Genomic DNA, 18394 nt, shown 5'->3' with positions numbered 1-18394 from the left:
TATTTAATTTAATGATTTTTTGTTGTGCATATGCATGACCGGCAAAAAAATCGGTGGGACACATCTTTTCAAAATATTACATTTTATCTTGGGATACCCCTCCTCCAATTGAGGGGGGATTTAAATCTCCTCCGGTCAGAGGTGTAGGGTTATTTGGCCGAGCCGGTGTAGCTTTATTTGACGTTCATAAGCGCATTGTAATACGAGTATGCCTACTTGAATAATAAACTATCTTTATCTTTATCATAACTGTTTTATTCATAAACTGGACTTCAATTACCCACTAAATTGATTATACACAGGCGGTGGTGGATATGGAAGATCGCAGTACTCGGTGATGTAAACCATACAGCCATTGGGATCTTTGCAGTATTCGATACGTACAGGTTCCAATGGGCCGATGGGCCATACGACGGGGATGATCCGCGGCGGAGGATGTCCTCGCTCAATATTGCACGCTTGCACCTTCTCCCCAATATGCATCAGTGCTCTTCTGAATATAGCAAAACAAACATCCTGGAATCAAAAAATAAATATATTGTTGTAGATTTTATTGAAGGGTTAATGATATCTCTCGTTTTCATTTGAATTTTTGGCGCTTGGATTAAAATAGTTACAGTAACAAAATTACCCTTGTGTGCCAAATTTCAACCGGTCCTGTAGCATTAGAGTAAATTAGCTGTGACAGATGGACAGATATACAAACCCCCGAATTTTCTATTAGGTATCTATTAGGGTTCCGTATCACCGACTCGTAATTCGTTATAAGAGCAATGAAACTATATATAAACAGATTTTTTTTTTGAATCGAGGATTAAATCAATGCTTGCATAGAGGCAGGTCCAAAAATACGTTGATTTAAGTTTTTTCTGTCCTCCATTCAGAAAGCATCAATATTTTGCACGCTGCGCTTAGCGAAGTTGCCGTTTCCGCTCCATCCAACAGGAAAATAGTCACACCTCAGGCTAAGAAAGCTCAAATGTTTATGAACCTCGGTTTCGCCTCGGCCAACAATTACATGTGATCTGACTCTTCTCTTACGTTGTTTGCCCTAGTAGGTATGTAATATACTATCGGCCCGATTCGAAGAATGCTTAAGGCACGTTTAAGATCTTTAAAAGATCGATAACTAAATGACATGTCAAAACTACTCAAAATCGACGTTTATTTCGATTCCCTTGTCCTTATTACGATATTTCTAACGTCAAAGTGACATTGGTTGCCCGAATCGAGCTGCTTCTGTCAATTATACGACATACAAACGATATCTAAATGAGAACTTATCTAAACCAGAAATTATCGATATCGTAATTCATTCTTCGAATCGGGCCGCAATGCAACAACATATTGTTGATAATTTTAACTAAGAAAAAATCTTTGTCAGCGTGTTTTAGACCGTCCTATATTTCCTTACGGACCGATTTATTTAGTTGAACAATAAACTTACCGGAATATGCACTTCGCCATCCACACCATACGGTACATAAAACGGGGTGGTGAAGTTGTATGAATCTTTAGTTATATAACCTGGAAAGTCATATAATACCAAAATGAATCATTTCAATTAATCAGAATCATGTGACATGTTGCAACTTTATGCAAGATCGGGAGGGAATCCTTTAATGGATGGTCATTGAAATTGGAGGATTTAAAGAAAACACCGTGTATAGGAAGGTTGGACCCGGGTACGTCCTTAAACTACGTTCAAAAGAGAAGTAAGGGTATTGTGAATCTCATCTCGCTTTGTGTGGTAGGGCACAGCATAGCGGATGTCATTCCAGATCTAGAGCAGAGCCCAACTGGGGAAGTACCTCCACCTTACTCAAAACCGCAGCCAAAGAATACTAGACCCTACTCATAGTGTTGTGTTCCTGCCGGTGAGCAAGGTTGCCAGAGCTCAACGAGGGTGCGGAGTGTTGCAGTGAGCTCTGGAGTTGCAGGCGTACATAGGCTACGGACACTGCTTTCCATCAGGCGGGCCGTATGATTGTTTGCCACCGACGTAGTATTAAAAAAAAGGTCAAAAATACGTTGATTGCACAAATATAGCCCCTAATTTCTTTCCTGGATATTAACATTATGGATAATATTTTTACACAATTTAATCCAATCAATTAATTTTCAATTTAATTTAATGTGTATGACCATAACTGTCCTCCATTCTTTGACTTTTTTGAGTTGTAAACGAAAAACAAATTCTGAAATCCAAATCGAAAAATTGTACAAGGGGGCATTAATATGGTTAATATTTTTTACAAGGTAATTTCATATTCGGAGATAAAAATGGAGACTATATATGTGTCCGTTTCTGGCAAAACATCCCACTGTGTCGATATGAAGTTATTAGTCGTTCCTAAAACTGCATAACATAAGCTATCTATTAGTCAAAGTCTATTATTATTATTATTTTATTTTTTATTATTAAATCCTTTATTTCAGGCAAAACCCATAAGTGTTAATATTTCACAACATAACTTACAAGACTATTGTTAGTACCTACATACAGAGATCACAAACACAGACATAACCGGATGAGCATAAAATAATAAAATGTCAATAACTTATTTCTACAGTAATTTAAATTGTCCATTAAACAATATAACATAACAACTACAATTAAAATATTACAATTAAAAGCATTATGTCTAATAATTATTCTTTTTAATGTTAAAAGCGATAACGGAGAAAACAACGATTAAGTTCAGGACGAAAAAAACACACTTGTACATTGAAGTTATGGAGTGGTTGATATCAAACTAATCTGCATATTACCAGAATTTTAAATTGAGGAAAATAATATCATAAAGCTTGACAGTTCGAATGTCATGTTGGCCACATACAAAAACATAACTACAAAATTCTTTATTTCAAATACTGTACATACAATTTAAGGGATCGGATGGTGTCTCCCGGTAAAAAATATGGCGTGTGCTGGGCTGGACGTTGGGAGGCACCGCTCTTCCGTGATTATAGATAACTAATACATAGCTATACTATTTACAAACATTTTCTACCTATCTGGGGGCACGGTAGTGCCCCGGCACGTCGAGCAAAAAAGCGGCACGGCCGTACCATCCTTTTCTCGAAGCAGTTCAGGTCCATTTTTGACCCCCCTATAATTTAGTTGTGAATAATCAGAAGCCTGAATTTTCAGTAACCAAGCAGGCATTGTATAAACACAGTATATTTAAAATTTCATTCAATTTGAACCAGTAATTTAAGAATTATTACTAGTCAGTTTCTTAATTTTGTCACTCACTGACTGACCGATCATCAAAAACTCTAAAGCACTTCTAGCAGAAATAAAAGCGTCAAATTGAGAATACAATTAGTACTTAGTGTATAGATCAAGGAAAAACTCATTTTTTTTGCAATTTTTCTAGATATACCAACTGCATAAATAATCCCATATAAATGTATAGGATTACAAAGTTACATTTGCAGTGAATGAATCAGTGTACTGTATATGTATAATATAATGGAATTCAAGTAATAAAAGGTACCGGAAAGGAGAAAAGTAGAACTATCTACAAAAAGAAATGAGATGCTATCAAAAACATAACTTGTAAAAAAACCAAACCAAAACTCAGTTCTTCTACCGTAAAAAGTTGTGAAATCCATGTAATACCTAGTCGGTTAATTTATTCAGTTTGGTGCGATTGCCAATCCAATCTATTTATTTAAAACATAAAAGATTTTTAATATTGATATCGTCCTATTACTGCAAATACCTATTAAGTGCAAAAATCGTGTGTTCAGATAATGATATTTGAATGTTTGGATGTTCTTTTCTATGTAAAAATATGAACAAATTTACACTGTATTTATAAATTCCTAAGCATAATTTTATCTAGTTTACTACCGAATCATACAAAAGATCCAGATTGTGTCTAATTGACGATAAAAATAAGATTAAAATGAAATAGTCGCGCACTTAATAGGTTTTGCCTGTAGAAATATACTTTGGTATATATCCCTCAGGAAAGCATTTATGCCTGTATATCTATTTAATTTAGCTTTACTTTACATAGAATGTATCTACTAGCCCCAAGATAATAGTAAATACCTATAGGTTTTCGTGTTTTTTCAATTTAACTGAAAATCGACTAAAGTATAAGTGGTTTTACCTGTAAACAATATTGGAATTTCTTATTGAAGGCTCCATAATTTTACTCATTACAGTGTTTTCACTAAAGAAACTAGTTGTTAGCACGAAGTAATAATTTGTTGGTATTTGAAATGAATAAACTGAAATTTTATCAATTATTTTACAATGGAGGGATTGTAGGAAAGGAAGAAATGTGGTCAACTACTTCTTGCACTTTTTCTGGGGGGGTTTTATTTGGCGGAATATGATGTCCTCGTCCATCAGCACCGGAGTAGAATCCAATTTCATCTCGGTATTTAACCGTATTGCGTCACCGAGAGTTGCCTGTGAGATGCCTAAAGTAGAGCAAAAGAATTTCTGGCAAACTTGTCGCTCCTCTGCGCCTAAATAAAAAAAAAACACTTTGTAGTGTAAGGTCTAGCTGGACATTTTCTCTCTACCAGGACTTTCTTTGGTGGCTGGACTGTAACACGAGACAGTATAAAGTTTTTTTGCTCACAAAGTCCAAATGCCAGTAGATTCTACATATTTTCGCTCGGTCTTGTTCGGTGAATGTATCTGTACATTTGAATAAGCATTTTGTACAATCAACTGTCTTAGGGACTTTTGGGGCTCTTATGTGGTTATTAGTTGTATACGACAACCCTACCGCACGTCTTTTTTTTTTGCGACGTTTTTTTTCAAGCTTGGATCAGCAGCTTGCCAACGGCTTAATGTTTTCACTTCAGGCCAAACCAACTCTAACACATCTGATAATATTAGAGTAGCAATTTCAGAGACTGTGTCGTTATTTATCTCTTCATATTGGTGACTGGTGCCAGGCTGTGGTGATATAGTAAAAGATTTAATGCTTTCATTAGCATTGGCGCCTAATAAGTCCTGCAATGTAATTAAATCACCATCATCATCGCCGTCGTTGCCAGGAGCTCGCTGCCGGTCCTCTTCGTCTGGATAGTAGGTAGGATCCTGATATAAGACACTCGGGATTTGCAGATAAACACAGAAGTAGGCACCTACCTACTTACATTGTCAACCGGCCGGCACGGCACACAGCGGGCGCCTTGGATATTTTAATTGACCTTGTACCTGCCTACATCCGAGGTATATCCTCTTTGCAGAACTATCCAAGTCTATTCTTTATTAAAATCTATAGTATATACATAAAACAGTTAAAATATTCATTTACGGACCATAAACGTCTTAAAAATACAATACAATCATACGAACCTCCAATTTAAATTTAGGCCAAAATAATATTACTTACGGTTTGCATCCTTGTCTTCCGTGACCATACTAACGAGTCTTCTACTCCTGGCACTCATTTGTATCACACAGTGTCATTAACTTAGGATTCTAAACAAATTATTCACTACAATTATAAGAATATCAAATGTTACATCGGCGCGTGAGTCGCAACTGAGTGAAGTTAGCTACGGTGCGAAGCTTGTAAGCGCACTTAGTTGGTTCTGCCTGTACAACTACATGTTAACATTGGAATAAAGTTACATGCAAAACCTACTAAGTCACTGTATAGTTTTTTAGCAGAAAGATATTGCAGTTTGATGAATACGTAGATCTTCAGACAATAACATATAAAGATGTTTGGTATATTTAGCTTGGCATAAAATAAAGAATTTGCTGGATAATCATTTACGCAAATACCAAATATGTATACATAGAAGCTACTGTTAGAATATACAACGCGTATAATTTCATAAAATGAGTATGCTAAAACACGGTAAAACATGGTAACAGTTTTTACTTGGAGGTGAACACATGAATCATTGTGTTATTATACACATTTCAATTTCTTCCAGTACATAATGCTACCAAATCATCAATATGTTGCCTTACGCTGTGAGTTATTTTTGGAACGAAAGGTCGTATCAAAAAATGGGTTTTACCAGATTGTAAAGCTTGAAAAATTAATTCTAAAGGTCTAAAAAAACCACTTTTGTCATAAAGTCACTTAATAGGTATTTGCAGTAATAGGACGATATGGTCACTATAAGATGTTATTAGGTTAGCTAATTACATAATAACGTAAGACAGACAGTCCCTTAAATAGGGACTGAATAAGTTAACCGACTTGGTGTTAATACGGCAATATTACGGCAACTAACTAAAGAAACAGCCCGAATGGTGTATTTAAGCTACTTCCACACCCTAATGTCATACGTAATTCTAGTCTGGGGTAAAGCTCCCGATATACAAACCATTTTTGTATTGCAAAAGAGAGCAGTGCGGAATATGTATAAGTTAGGGTCACGTGCTTCATTAAGAAAACGTTTCAGAGAAATAAATATACTAACAATGGCATCACAATACATATACGACTTCATATTATATGCTCTAAAAAATTTAGAAACTATAAATAAAATGTAAAGTGCTAGAAATAATCACAAAATAGAAATAACTAGATCTCGTGTGAATAGAGTAAAGAAATATTTTCTAGGTCAGTGTATACAGTTCTACAATAAGTTTTAAGGGGAGCACTGGATTTACCATTTCCTGGACTTAAAAAATACTTTAATTTTGGCCTACTGCATAAGGCATATTGCACAGTCGAAGAGTATATTAATGATATTTAAAAATGCATGGTCTCCTATAAATAAATGAATTATTAATTAAATGTATTTATATTGTTAGTAAATAATGAATGTTGAATTTTGTATTTTATAAGCTGTTATTTGTTTTTTAATTTATTATTAATGTACTTTTGACTATTCAAAAGAGACCTACTTGAATAAATTACTTTTTACTTTACTTTTACTTGCTTTATAACAATCAATTATCTTTGCTCACTACCTATGCCTTATAGCGCCTGACCTAACTGCTCAGGCCTCTATGTCTCAGTACCTACACGCCATCTTAAAATAAGACGTCATTACAGAATTGTATCATCAATTGGGCATCAGCAAGGATATTTTTACAGGTTTCTTACTTTGGTTTGCCGTAATGGTACGTGATAAAATAAATACGTGCCCTTTAAAATATCGGAAAATGATGTAAAGGTGTCTGTGTAGGTAAAACAAAAACTAAAATCGTGGAAGAATATAAAAAGAGCAGTGTACAAGACAAAAAAACACAAAATTAGATTAGTGCAATAAAAAAGTATGATAAAATGTTATACTAAAATAAAAGTTATGAGTTATTTACCACCCTCTTCATTGTCACAATTGTATTGGGAGTCGGCGGCGGCGAGCAGCGCGCCGAGCGCGAGCAGCGAGCGGGCGAGCGGCGACATGGCGGCGGCGGCGCGCTGAAAAAACTCGTCTTTATGTTTATAAATTGCAGACCCAAGGCTTCTATAACGAATGAGTGTCTGTCGTCGTTTCACAGCGCGACGCGCATTATCAAGGCATGTAGCCAATTGCTTCCCTTATTTGTTGTCCTCATTGATATAGTAATTATACCATTCACTGTATCAAATAAAATAATGTGCATGAAATTTCAAACGAATACGTTCAGTTTTATAGCCTCATTATGATTAGATTAATTAACGGCCGGATTCAAAGAATGATTAAGATACGTTTAAGATCTTGGAAAGATCGTTAATAAACGACATATCTAAATTGACATTTATTTCGATTCCGCTGTGATCCCACTAAGATATTTACGATATTTTTAACGTCAAAGTGACATTGGTTGCCCGAATCGAGCTGCTTCTGTCAATTATACGACATACAAACGATATCTAAATGAGAATTTATCTAAACCAGAACTTAGAAGAAAAGAAAGAAAGAAATTGGTCATGTCATGTGTTTTTCTTGCAGTTACTTGTTTGATAGTGATGGCTAGACCCCGTACATTTGGTGGCGATGACGTAAAAGTGATGTATTTTCTCGTACAGGATGTTATTTTTAACACTACAAATAATTAAAGTTACTGAATCTGGGGGCACGGTAGTACCCTCACCAAAACGAGCAAAGCGAAGCGCAAGGGCACTACCTACCTTTTCTCGAAGCGCTTCGTCGTTTTTTTAAACCCTCATAACTTGGGTTTGGAAAAACAAAATTCTCGAGATATAATGTCAATAGTGGAGTTATTAAGCATAAAAAATTGTTATTTCAACCCCAAAATTACCCCGCAAGGGTGCAAAGGGGGAGAAAATGAGCGTTAGGGGGAAAAAGGGATTGAAGTTTGAAGCTTTGTACGGAACCACATTATGTAGTACCACCACCACAGTATATAAGCTAGATGTAAGAAGCCAGTACAGGTCAAAATTATCATATAAAAGTAGTCGTTGCCTGCCTTTATGTATCTAACTTGGTTTATATAAGACATAAAAACTCAGCTATAACGCTGTTGTGTTTTAAAAGAAAAACCACAACCATTATACAATGGTTCTGTGATATAAAAGAGTCATTGTAACGTGTACAGCGATGAGGTATAATATGGATGTCAAAACTAAAGCGCTTTTTGACGCTATAAATATGTCCCAAAAACGCTACGTTTCTTCAAAACTAAATTCTAATGATACAGAGAGGCTGCTCGAACAGCTAAACATAAATAAGCTAATTAAGAAATATTTAAACCTAGAACTACAGGTCGCTCCGAAGAAAAAATGTGGGCACAACGCACTTAAAGTTGAAAGTAAGAGGCCACTGTAATGTCACATTTACGCTATTCACAGTCTATTGATTTTAATTTAAGTATTGGAAAGTCAGCACCTGGTTTTAACAAGCTGCAGCAGAGTGCCGTTGAGCCGCGGCCACATGTTGTTTCTGAAGCGTGCAGGATGCGGCCAAAAGTCGCGACGACACACCGCGAAACCGTCGTTGCGTATCCATGTGGCGAAGTTCCTAAGACGTTCCTCAGTCGCGATGAAAAGCATGGACCATGCGCTCAACACCACAGATGCAGGCTGCATTGGCACATACCAGAAGAAAAGAGTAGAGCCAGATTAACACCAAGAGTGCCCAAGAATCCCAGCGATTCCAGAATACCATATTGAAACATACTATTATGTTATGCACATGTTTAAGGGCTCGACTGTGAGTGCATTTCCTGCCCTATTTGCCCTATTGGAGACCCAAGAGAAAAACGTTGACTTCCACACATCGTTGTCGGCTCTCGAGTAAAATCCTACACTCGACCCTTCCTGTCAATCTTTTCAATTTTCCTTCTATGGTCTGAAGTTGCCACAGTAAAGAAAACATGTTTACCCCAAATAATACTTTTTTAAATCCAAAAGTAATGATAAAAGTAAAATGATAGTATAAGCTACAAATACTCAACGCTAATGTTCTACATCCTACTTGAATAAATGACTTTTTACTTTAAAGAAAATATCCCACCAAAAACATTTCATGTAAAGTGTTGCCAAGACTAACTAGGCGCATAGAGCTTTTACACTAAAAAGTTATGAGATCCCTTAGTAAGTACCAAGACTTTTACTTTGTAAGCCCAAACTTTATCAGCTCTAACTCTATAAAGCCAACAGCTTGGTCAAACAGTACGGCTTGGCCATTTCGTTACTATAAATACTAGATGTGATAATGTATACGCATAAGAATATAAAGTCCTTTAAGAAACTGTCTGATATCCATAGTTATAATACACGAAATAAACATAAGTCAGTAGTCTCCAAGTTTCGTCTACAGAAAGTTAAAAAATCGTTCATGGGAAGAGGCACGGAACCTGCCTTATACTTTATTCAAGCAATACGTCAAAAAAGCACTTCTCAAAAAGGGATACTATAAAATAGATGACTACTTGGGAGACAAGGAACCATGGCCAAGGATCCAGTCTCAAAAGCTGTAATAGTTTTGCGTGCAGTGTCCCGGAGAGCCATAGAGCGCTGTTGTTTCTAGCTGTCCAACCTTATGTACTAATGTTTGTTATGTTTTAGTTATTTTGACGATGACATTGACTTATTAGATACATAGTAGTTATGTATTCTGTAGAACTAGTTTTAAGATTGTTAGCTTAACGGTGTCTTGACGGTAAACATGTATTTCATACACTTTTTTATTTTTAATTCTTTGACACTTGGAAAACCTTTACACCTCCAAATCTTATTATTGTACATTATTATCTTTTGAGACCGTGGGGACCTTATACATCTCCAAACTTAATGTATTAACCGTGGAGACTACCAGTCTCTGTAATATTGTATAATATACTTGACTTGGTACATACTAGTTATGTATTATGTAGCATTAGTTTATGAGACTGCTAGCTTAACAGTCCAGACGTGATTTATTTATTTAGTAAAAAAATTATTTTGACACTTGGAGAGACTTTACACCTCCAAATCTTATTAGTATTAGAACTCTGACATTGGGGACCTTTTATATCTCCAGATTTAATGTATTTTTAACCATAGAGACTATACATTTCTTTTGTATTGTAGTAATTATTTATTTTAAGATTATTATAATGTAATGTTTACCCAGGTATTGGCTGTTGTATTTATAAATGTTGTTATGGATTTTTCATGTCACTATATGATGTTACTATAAATGTTGTATTGCCTTGTAAAAAAGCCCTTGAGGCCTACTTGCAGAATAATTTTTTGAATTTTGAATTAACGAAAGCTTTGCCGTCGTCAACATCTTTATTAACATTGACATAACGCTCAACTTCACACAAACCATGAGGTTTTTCACTAAGTAGTTATATAAATTCTCTTTCCACTAAAGTTTATGGTGAGTAGAGAAGTCTGTATTCTAGTTTGGCACTAACTGCCACTGTCTATCATAAAGTCAAAGCTGACATACGTGCGTAATACCTAAAATATATTGATTATAGAATATTAACCTTACTTTCCATTTTATTGTTGTTTATTGTTTATTCATACAACACACAAGCTTACAGTTCATATACCAAAGCGCTTAAATGTTAAATAATACGAGTAATATTAATAATTAGAATTATTTACAATATCCACAAATAGTTAAACATTACAAACTTGGTACAATCACTCAAAAACATATATAAAGCTGTGGAAAACGAGCCTGATGAGTCATAAAAGACATCAACATCAGGTCTTTGGATTGAAAGTTCGTTTAGGAGTGAGAGAGATGGTACCCTAAATATTTCAGCTCTCTAGCATTATCCAAACCGAAACTAAAACTTGTAAATTCGTACGTAAGTGTGACAGGGAGGCAACACGTCGAACGTGGTTCGCAGTCGGCCCTCTGGTCGCGGCGTTAGTGGCGAGTCATGTTCAGCTAAGCGGCCGTACAGGCGGCAGCGTGGCGTCCAGTACGGACGCAGCTCGCATACGTTGGCATTTTTTCAACAAAGTTCCTTGTTTCCGCTTGCCCTCCTCAAGCTCACAATAAAAGATGTGCTTAGCTACACGCTGGTCGTTCATCCGCGCAACGTGACCGCACCACCGAAGCTGACGTGGCCTGAGGTATGTATGTATACCTCGATACCACCCACATTTGCTCTGCGCAGCAGTTCGGTATTCCAAATAAGTATTATAGGTAGGTAAGGGAGTGATCTTTAAATATAACTCAATAAATGACATGGACTTTTTAATTAAATGATAATGGATAAATATATGCACAGTATTGATAAATACATATTATAAAATTGGAATACAATATTCAAAAACTAAAATAAACTGTGAGTTAAGACTTGAATGGTTGTGATATTAATAAAGGTTCAGAGCTATGCGACGGATATTCCAACAAACTTCTTATAGCAAATGAAAAATCACAGCAGTTGCACGTACCATTAACCGAACGATGCAATTAAATAGTGGAGAGTGGAGATGAAGGGTAGTTTGTCATTAGCCGCAGTACTCGACAATAGGGTCAGCAGTGCATTGGCTGGCATCAGAGCAGTCGACACCCGCGGGTGAGAGCTGTCCATAAGGCGGGTCGTGGATTATAGGCTTGGGTTGATTTGGGCTATTGTTGCACACTGTTATCCTTTCACCAACGTGCCGCAATGGTGCGCAGTAATCCTGGAACGACAATAATTAACGAAATTATTTTTAAAATATCTGGTTATTTATTTATTCTAATTATGACTAACGATTTTTTTATACTTAAGAAATGATTGTTGATATTACTAGGGAACAGATCAAATTATATTTACTTATAAGAATTAAGTACCTACTTAAGTAAATAAATAAATAAATATTATAGGACATTATTACACAAATTGACTAAGTCCCACAGTAAGCTCAATAAGGCTTGTGTTGAGGGTACTTAGACAACGATATATATAATATATAAATATTTATAAATACTTAAATACATAAAAAACACCCATGACTCAGGATCTGCTGCGAATGCAGAGGACGCTGGTTCGATCCCAGCTTAGGGCATTAGATGCCTTACTCATTTATTCTTTCTTGTTATGGCATCTAATTCAGTTTATAATTTATATATATTGTGTCTACTTGAAATGCAACAATTTTTTTAAATAAAATATATTTATTTGGTGAGTCCCTCTAAATCGTGAAATTAAAATCTTATATATCTTACATTTATTTGGATTTCCGAATACCCGTAGGGTAAAACTACCGGAGATAGAGGTTTAAAGTTGGATGTTACTTGACCTGTGAATTAAAATAACATTTTAGTTAAAATTAATCGACTTCACAAGATAGTGTGCCATTAAGGTGTCATCCTTTATTGTATGGCCTTTCACACCCAGTTCTACTCTACTTCACCAATTGTCGCTTTCTGTGAGGAAATGTACGAGAATAAATGTAAAAGTGGAAAAATTACTGCCTTGTGTGAAACATGAACTCACGGCTTCTAAAAATTATTTTAAATTGTACGAGATCAACCATCTTCGAAAAATCGTTGACCGTGCACAAAGAAAACGAAAAATGTGACTTCGATTTTGGAATCCTAAAGCCGGGTAAAGACTCTTGACGACATTAATAACTAGGTAATAATCGGAATCGGTTTTAAAACCACAATGAACAGATAAGTGTTTCATTTTTTTTTATTTACTTAACATTCTATTTACTCCAGATCTTCCTTTCCTATTTTGAGAACCTGTTTATTGAAAATTATAACGTTTTCTGTCGATTCAATAATTTTATACTCAAACGCATTGATACATTCTGTATTTAAAATTGACAGTGCCGACCTGTGCCAAAAAACGATAACCTGAGAAATGCACGGTGTTATGATTTGGAGCCAAATAAAACTGTAAATTAATTAATTACGGTTTATTCAGAGCAATCAGTGCGATACAACATGTGTTCCGTTACATGACATTGATGACAGACTATATCTCAGTGTTACCACTGTAAACACTGTGACAGGTTATTACACACGGTAACATTGTTAATCACATCAGAAAGAAACAAAAAAGTACTTACCAATTGTCTTTGTGACGCAATTGTAGCCGTTAGCGTCGGCGGCGGCGAGCAGCGCGGCGAGCGCGAGCAACGAGCGGGCGAGCGGCGACATGGCGGCGGCGGCGGGAAGGGCGCGCTGGAGAGACTCGACTTTATACACCACAAGCAGACCAAAGCCTCGCTAATGGATACTTCTATGTCACCGCGGCCATCCTTTTATACCACACGACACGCCGACCTAACCAACGACCATAGCCAAATTAGAAAATCCTCAATATACGCAATTTGTTCTATGATATTATAATTAAACAAATTACTGTATCAAATTAACAACATATAAAATTTGAAAAGACCTTGAAATAATTTACCAGTTAGGTATGTTAAGGATAATTATGTATGTGGCTTGAATACAATGGATTTAATACAGTTAATTATTGAAAGTTAGTTGTTTTTTCGACAGCTGATAATGAAAATGGTGATATCACTTAATACATTTGTTGTTAATTAAGTTAATTAAACAGAAACTAGTAAAGTTTTTTTATACCACGACGAACAAGCCCGTTTGATGGTAAGCAGTGACCGTAGCCTATGGACGCAAATCCAGAGGTGTTACATGCGCGTTGCCGACCCTTTAAAAATCTGTACACCCCTTTTTTGAAGAGCCTCATATTACCCTCGGGAGGTAGCTCATTCCACAACCGTCCGCGTTGTCCGCGCGCACGTCCGCTGGAGGAAGTTCCTCTTAAACCGCACAGTGCGCGACCATTTAGGTTCTAGGGTGTGAGGATGAACACCCTGCCGACGGAGAGCGGTGCGGTGATAGAAAGTAGCCGTGGGCATCATGTCAAACGATTTCTTCAGAGCACAACCCATTGTACAAGCGGTAGAACCACACATAAGGAGACAAAGTCTCCTTAGACTTAAAGGTTCAATACCGCTTGTGAGTTTAGGATCGTCGAGGATTCGTACAGCACGCGTTTGGACTGAGCTGGCATCCAGGTGCTCCTGCCCAAAGGTGACAGCAATACTCCATTTGGGGTCTGACTTGCGATTTATAAAGCAGCAGTCTTTGCCCTGGAGTAAAGTATCGCTTTGCTTTAGATAGATAAATAATTATCCGTGCTTTATTGAGCACACGGAGTTTTTTAGATGCCAGCGCAGCCTTCCCTGCCAGGTGGCTACGGAATTGGACGTCATTGGAGATATCGACACTGATGATCCAAATACTCCCTGAAATGGTAAGGGCTGTGACTTGGAACTGTGGGACCACAGTAAATGGGGATTTCTTTGCGGTAAACGCGCAAACTTGTGTCTTTGTGGGGTTAAACCGGACTAAATTACCCCGACCCCACACCTAAATTCTGAATAGAGTGCTCTCAATATCCGACACAAGGTTTTCACTGCTCTCCAGCACCTCAGAACGAGGGATGTTGGCGCGGCCTGTGCTATAGGCATACCCAGTACTATCGTCTGCATAGCAATGAATATCGTTGATAGACAACATGTCATTGATGTGCAGCAGAAACAGCGTAATGTCCATGCTATCAGAGAAGCTTCCGTCTATTACGGCTCGTATGACCCTCCGACAGTCCATATGATGGTGACTTCGACAAGAGACTCCGATGCCAGACCCGATCGAACGCCTTCGCTATATCCAGGCTTACTGCCAATGCCTCTCCTTGACTCTCAATAGCCGAAGCCCAGCGGTGTGTGAGATACATTAGAAGATTATCAGTCGAGCGACCGTGGCGAAAGCCATATTGGCGGTCGCTGATCATATAGTAAAGGTCGTAGATTTTAATAAAACTATGCTTTTTATTTAACATTTCCCTTAAGGTCCTGGTTTTATCACACTTTCCCCTATTCGAAATTACCTGACGTGACGGAATAAATACATCAATTATTACGGGATTTAATAACGCTCAAGAATTAAAATTAGCCACGTATGATAAGGTAATTAGTTAATAACGAGGGCGAGTCCTATAACGGTCATTACGGTGATGCTCGGATGACGACTGCAGCTGAGCATTAATAACGCAACAGTAATGCAGCTACAGTTGACATTCTAACGTCACCTTTAAAATTGATTGGTATGTTTAGTAGCCAGGCATTACGTTACGCAGCATTGTGGTTATATTTGGATTGTGACCGCAGCAACGCCACAGCGTGCAGCGCACTGTTGCTACAACAACTTTGCCTCAGCGGTAAACAGACGATATCACTGTCAATCTCCTTTATAAAATTAGTGACAGATTAAACGTTCTAATCACGGTGTATTCAGATTTATCCCCTCCGGGCACACATGGGAATAATTGATTTCGTATGAATTATTCCCTCATGTATGGCAGTGGTGTGATGGGGAGAGACGGCAATGCTAGTAGTAATATAGTAATGTATTCTGATTCAGAATACTTCAGAATTTCTGAAGTATTCGCTTCTAAGACTGTTAGCTCAACAGTCTTAACCCGGTTTATATGTTATACTTAATATCATTTTGACGCTTCGAGTGACTTTACACCTCCAAATCTTGTTAGTATTAGTACTCTGATATTGGGGACCCTTTACATCTCCAAATTTAATGTATTATTAGAGACTATACAATCCCTGTTATAGTGTAGTAATTTTAATGTAATGTTTACCCAGGTAATGGCTGTTTTATTATAAGTGTTGGTACGTATTTTTTCTTTTCGTTTAATTATATATGTCACTATAATTGTCTAGGAAAGAGCCCTTGTGGCCTACTTGTAGAATTTTTTGAATTTTGAAGATATCACGAATTTGATAGCGGCATTGCTCATTGCCTGCTACTGCAACGCAATCACTTCCGAATGTCACATTTATAATACGCGATTCTTACTCCTTAAAACCCTGCGAATTATCTATGTTAATTTTTCTTTTAGTTTATCATAAGCTCCATATCAGACATGAAGATCTTATCTACTATTAATGTAATATCTTCATAAAATATTCTGTTTGACGTTGCAGCAGTAACGCCGGCGCAGTCACAATCCGAAAGTAACCTTTAGGAAGAATAGGAAGCGTAACAAATGCCTTCCGCCGCCTGACGCGCAGGAATGTTCGGGAGGCATACCGTCCCTCGAGTTATTACAACACATAGTTGCGCCATCAGAGCATGCGCTAAGATTTATAGAGGCTACATAAACCGCTACATGTTTAAGATGAAAGGGGACGATATCACGTCACCGCTTTTTCATACATACGTAGTTTAGTAGGATATTCACATTATATAAAATACCTGGGCGACCGAGCTTTGCTCGGTTATAACTATTTATTGTAATATGGTGGTGTATAGGTGATAATCTTAACTACATTTTTTTACAAAATAAACTTGTCTTAAACAATAAAAATTAAATATATATATATATATATATCAACTTGAACATATATAAAAAAAAACAAAAGTTAGTCACCGGGCGAGATTTGAACCCGTAACACTCGTTTCTAGCCGTCCGCGTCTTAACCCGCTGCACCAGACGGACAACCACCGGTAACACGAAATTAGCGACCATATTCTGCGTCGAAGGAAAAACGCATGAAAACTCGAAAACACGCGTTTTCCCAAACATAAGACTAATCTAGATCGATTGTATACCCCCAAAAACCCCCATATACCAAATTTCAGCGAAATCGTTAGAACCGTTTCCGAGATCACAGATATATATATATATATATATATATATATATATATATATATATATATGTATAGCATTTAAAATTTTGTATGGGATTTATTTTCGCTCCTATTTCTTATAATAATGAAAAATATCGAAAAAGTTAAACGAACAGGCATAAGTAACTGTAGTTTTTCTGTAATGATTTTTTCGAATCATAAAAATCATCACTAACCCAAACAAATAACAAGTAATTAATTATAAATTTAAATGTGATAATGTAATTAATATGAATTTGTAATAATAATTAACTGGTACCTGACATGTAAAATTATTTAAGCATAGATATGTACATTTATTTATTGACTTGTAAAATTTGCCCTTTATCAATAAAACATAAAAAAAAAAAAAAGTTTGTATCCAGAGAGGAAAATGAGGACTACGTGGAAAAATGATGGCCCCGTTCCCTTGGCCATCGGCCCTATAAAGTGCTCCAGTAACTAGAACTCATCGAGACAAGTCAAACAAACCCAAACAAAATTAGGTTGGAGTTGGTTTATCCTATGGCCACCTCCTGGGTCCATCATCAGATCAGCTTGATGGTAGGTACCATAATGTTGCATTGTCACCGAACTTACATAAGTAGGCGTGTAAAGTTCCCGCTCAATCGAATAATGGGAAATATAAAGTCTAATGGCCCTATTCGAAGAATGAGATACGATAACGATAAGTTCTGGTTTAGATAAGTTCTCATTTAGATATCGTAGCGTATGGACGGACGCTACTCCCATCTATCGTAGTTAGCGGATCGGACTTAGCTAATCCCCCATCCCCAACCACAACTTGGGATCGGCTACGCAAAGCGTCAGTGAGGAGGCTATGAGCTTTACCACCTATTCCGTAATGTAGCAACTTGGCAGCGATGATACTGTGGTCGGCCACATCGAATGCCTTGGAGAGGTCACAGCATAGCATCGCAACTTGCTGCTTCCTCTCCAGGGCATCCATAATCTTACGTATGGCTTCACGCGCTAGGTCGGTAGTGCAGCGGCCGGACCTGTAAGCACATTGGCGATCGGACAATGTATTTGTCTCATTTAAGAATGCGGTTAGTCGCTGACACAACCCATTTTCCAGCACCTTAGCAACGCACGGAATGATAGACACTGGTCGGTACCCATCTTAACATTCTCTTTTTCCTTTACCTTTGAAAAGGGGGGAGACCTTACTTATTTTTAAGGATTTTGGGTATGATCCTTCTCTAAGGCATAAATTATACAGGTGAGTGAGTCTCGGAGATAAAGTATAGGCGGCAGCATTTAACAAATCCATGGATACACCATAAAGCGATAGCGGTAGCGACAGCGTAAAAAG

General features: G+C 37.0%; 2 protein-coding genes across 3 annotated transcripts; both read right to left on the bottom strand.

The window, feature by feature from the left end:
- Window positions 1-233: 233 nt before the first annotated feature.
- On the bottom strand, window positions 234-7483 carry LOC133533789 (uncharacterized). 2 transcript variants are annotated; one of them, XM_061872839.1, is made up of 3 exons: window positions 7271-7483; window positions 1448-1527; window positions 234-516 (listed from the first exon to the last, which is right to left on the bottom strand). In XM_061872839.1, the coding sequence occupies exons 1-3, from the start codon at window positions 7353-7355 to the stop codon at window positions 277-279; spliced, it is 405 nt and encodes a 134-aa protein (XP_061728823.1). In that variant the 5' UTR covers window positions 7356-7483; the 3' UTR covers window positions 234-276. The 2 variants fall into 2 exon arrangements, with proteins under 2 accessions (XP_061728823.1, XP_061728822.1); XM_061872838.1 differs by having other exon boundaries at window positions 7268-7481.
- Window positions 7484-11585: 4102 nt separating this feature from the next.
- On the bottom strand, window positions 11586-13568 carry LOC133533790 (uncharacterized). Its single transcript, XM_061872840.1, has 3 exons — window positions 13410-13568; window positions 12559-12632; window positions 11586-12032 (listed from the first exon to the last, which is right to left on the bottom strand). The coding sequence occupies exons 1-3, from the start codon at window positions 13498-13500 to the stop codon at window positions 11856-11858; spliced, it is 342 nt and encodes a 113-aa protein (XP_061728824.1). The 5' UTR covers window positions 13501-13568; the 3' UTR covers window positions 11586-11855.
- Between the last annotated feature and the right edge of the window lie 4826 nt (window positions 13569-18394).

This window comes from Cydia pomonella, unplaced genomic scaffold, assembly GCF_033807575.1.
Source record: "Cydia pomonella isolate Wapato2018A unplaced genomic scaffold, ilCydPomo1 PGA_scaffold_205, whole genome shotgun sequence".
Taxonomy (NCBI): Eukaryota; Metazoa; Arthropoda; class Insecta; order Lepidoptera; family Tortricidae; genus Cydia; species Cydia pomonella.
This window is presented reverse-complemented; position numbering and strand designations above follow the sequence as displayed.

Coding starts and splice junctions, on each gene's coding strand:
- LOC133533789 (XM_061872838.1), bottom strand. CDS start 7,355: ATGTCGCCGCTCGCCCGCTCGCTGCTCGCGCTCGGCGCGCTGCTCGCC. Junction 1,528..7,267: donor TTGTGACAATGAAGAGGGTG/GTAAATAACTCA, acceptor ATGACTTTCCAG/GTTATATAACTAAAGATTCA. Junction 517..1,447: donor ATGGCGAAGTGCATATTCCG/GTAAGTTTATTG, acceptor TTTTGATTCCAG/GATGTTTGTTTTGCTATATT.
- LOC133533790 (XM_061872840.1), bottom strand. CDS start 13,500: ATGTCGCCGCTCGCCCGCTCGTTGCTCGCGCTCGCCGCGCTGCTCGCC. Junction 12,633..13,409: donor TTGCGTCACAAAGACAATTG/GTAAGTACTTTT, acceptor TTTAATTCACAG/GTCAAGTAACATCCAACTTT. Junction 12,033..12,558: donor ATTCGGAAATCCAAATAAAT/GTAAGATATATA, acceptor TTGTCGTTCCAG/GATTACTGCGCACCATTGCG.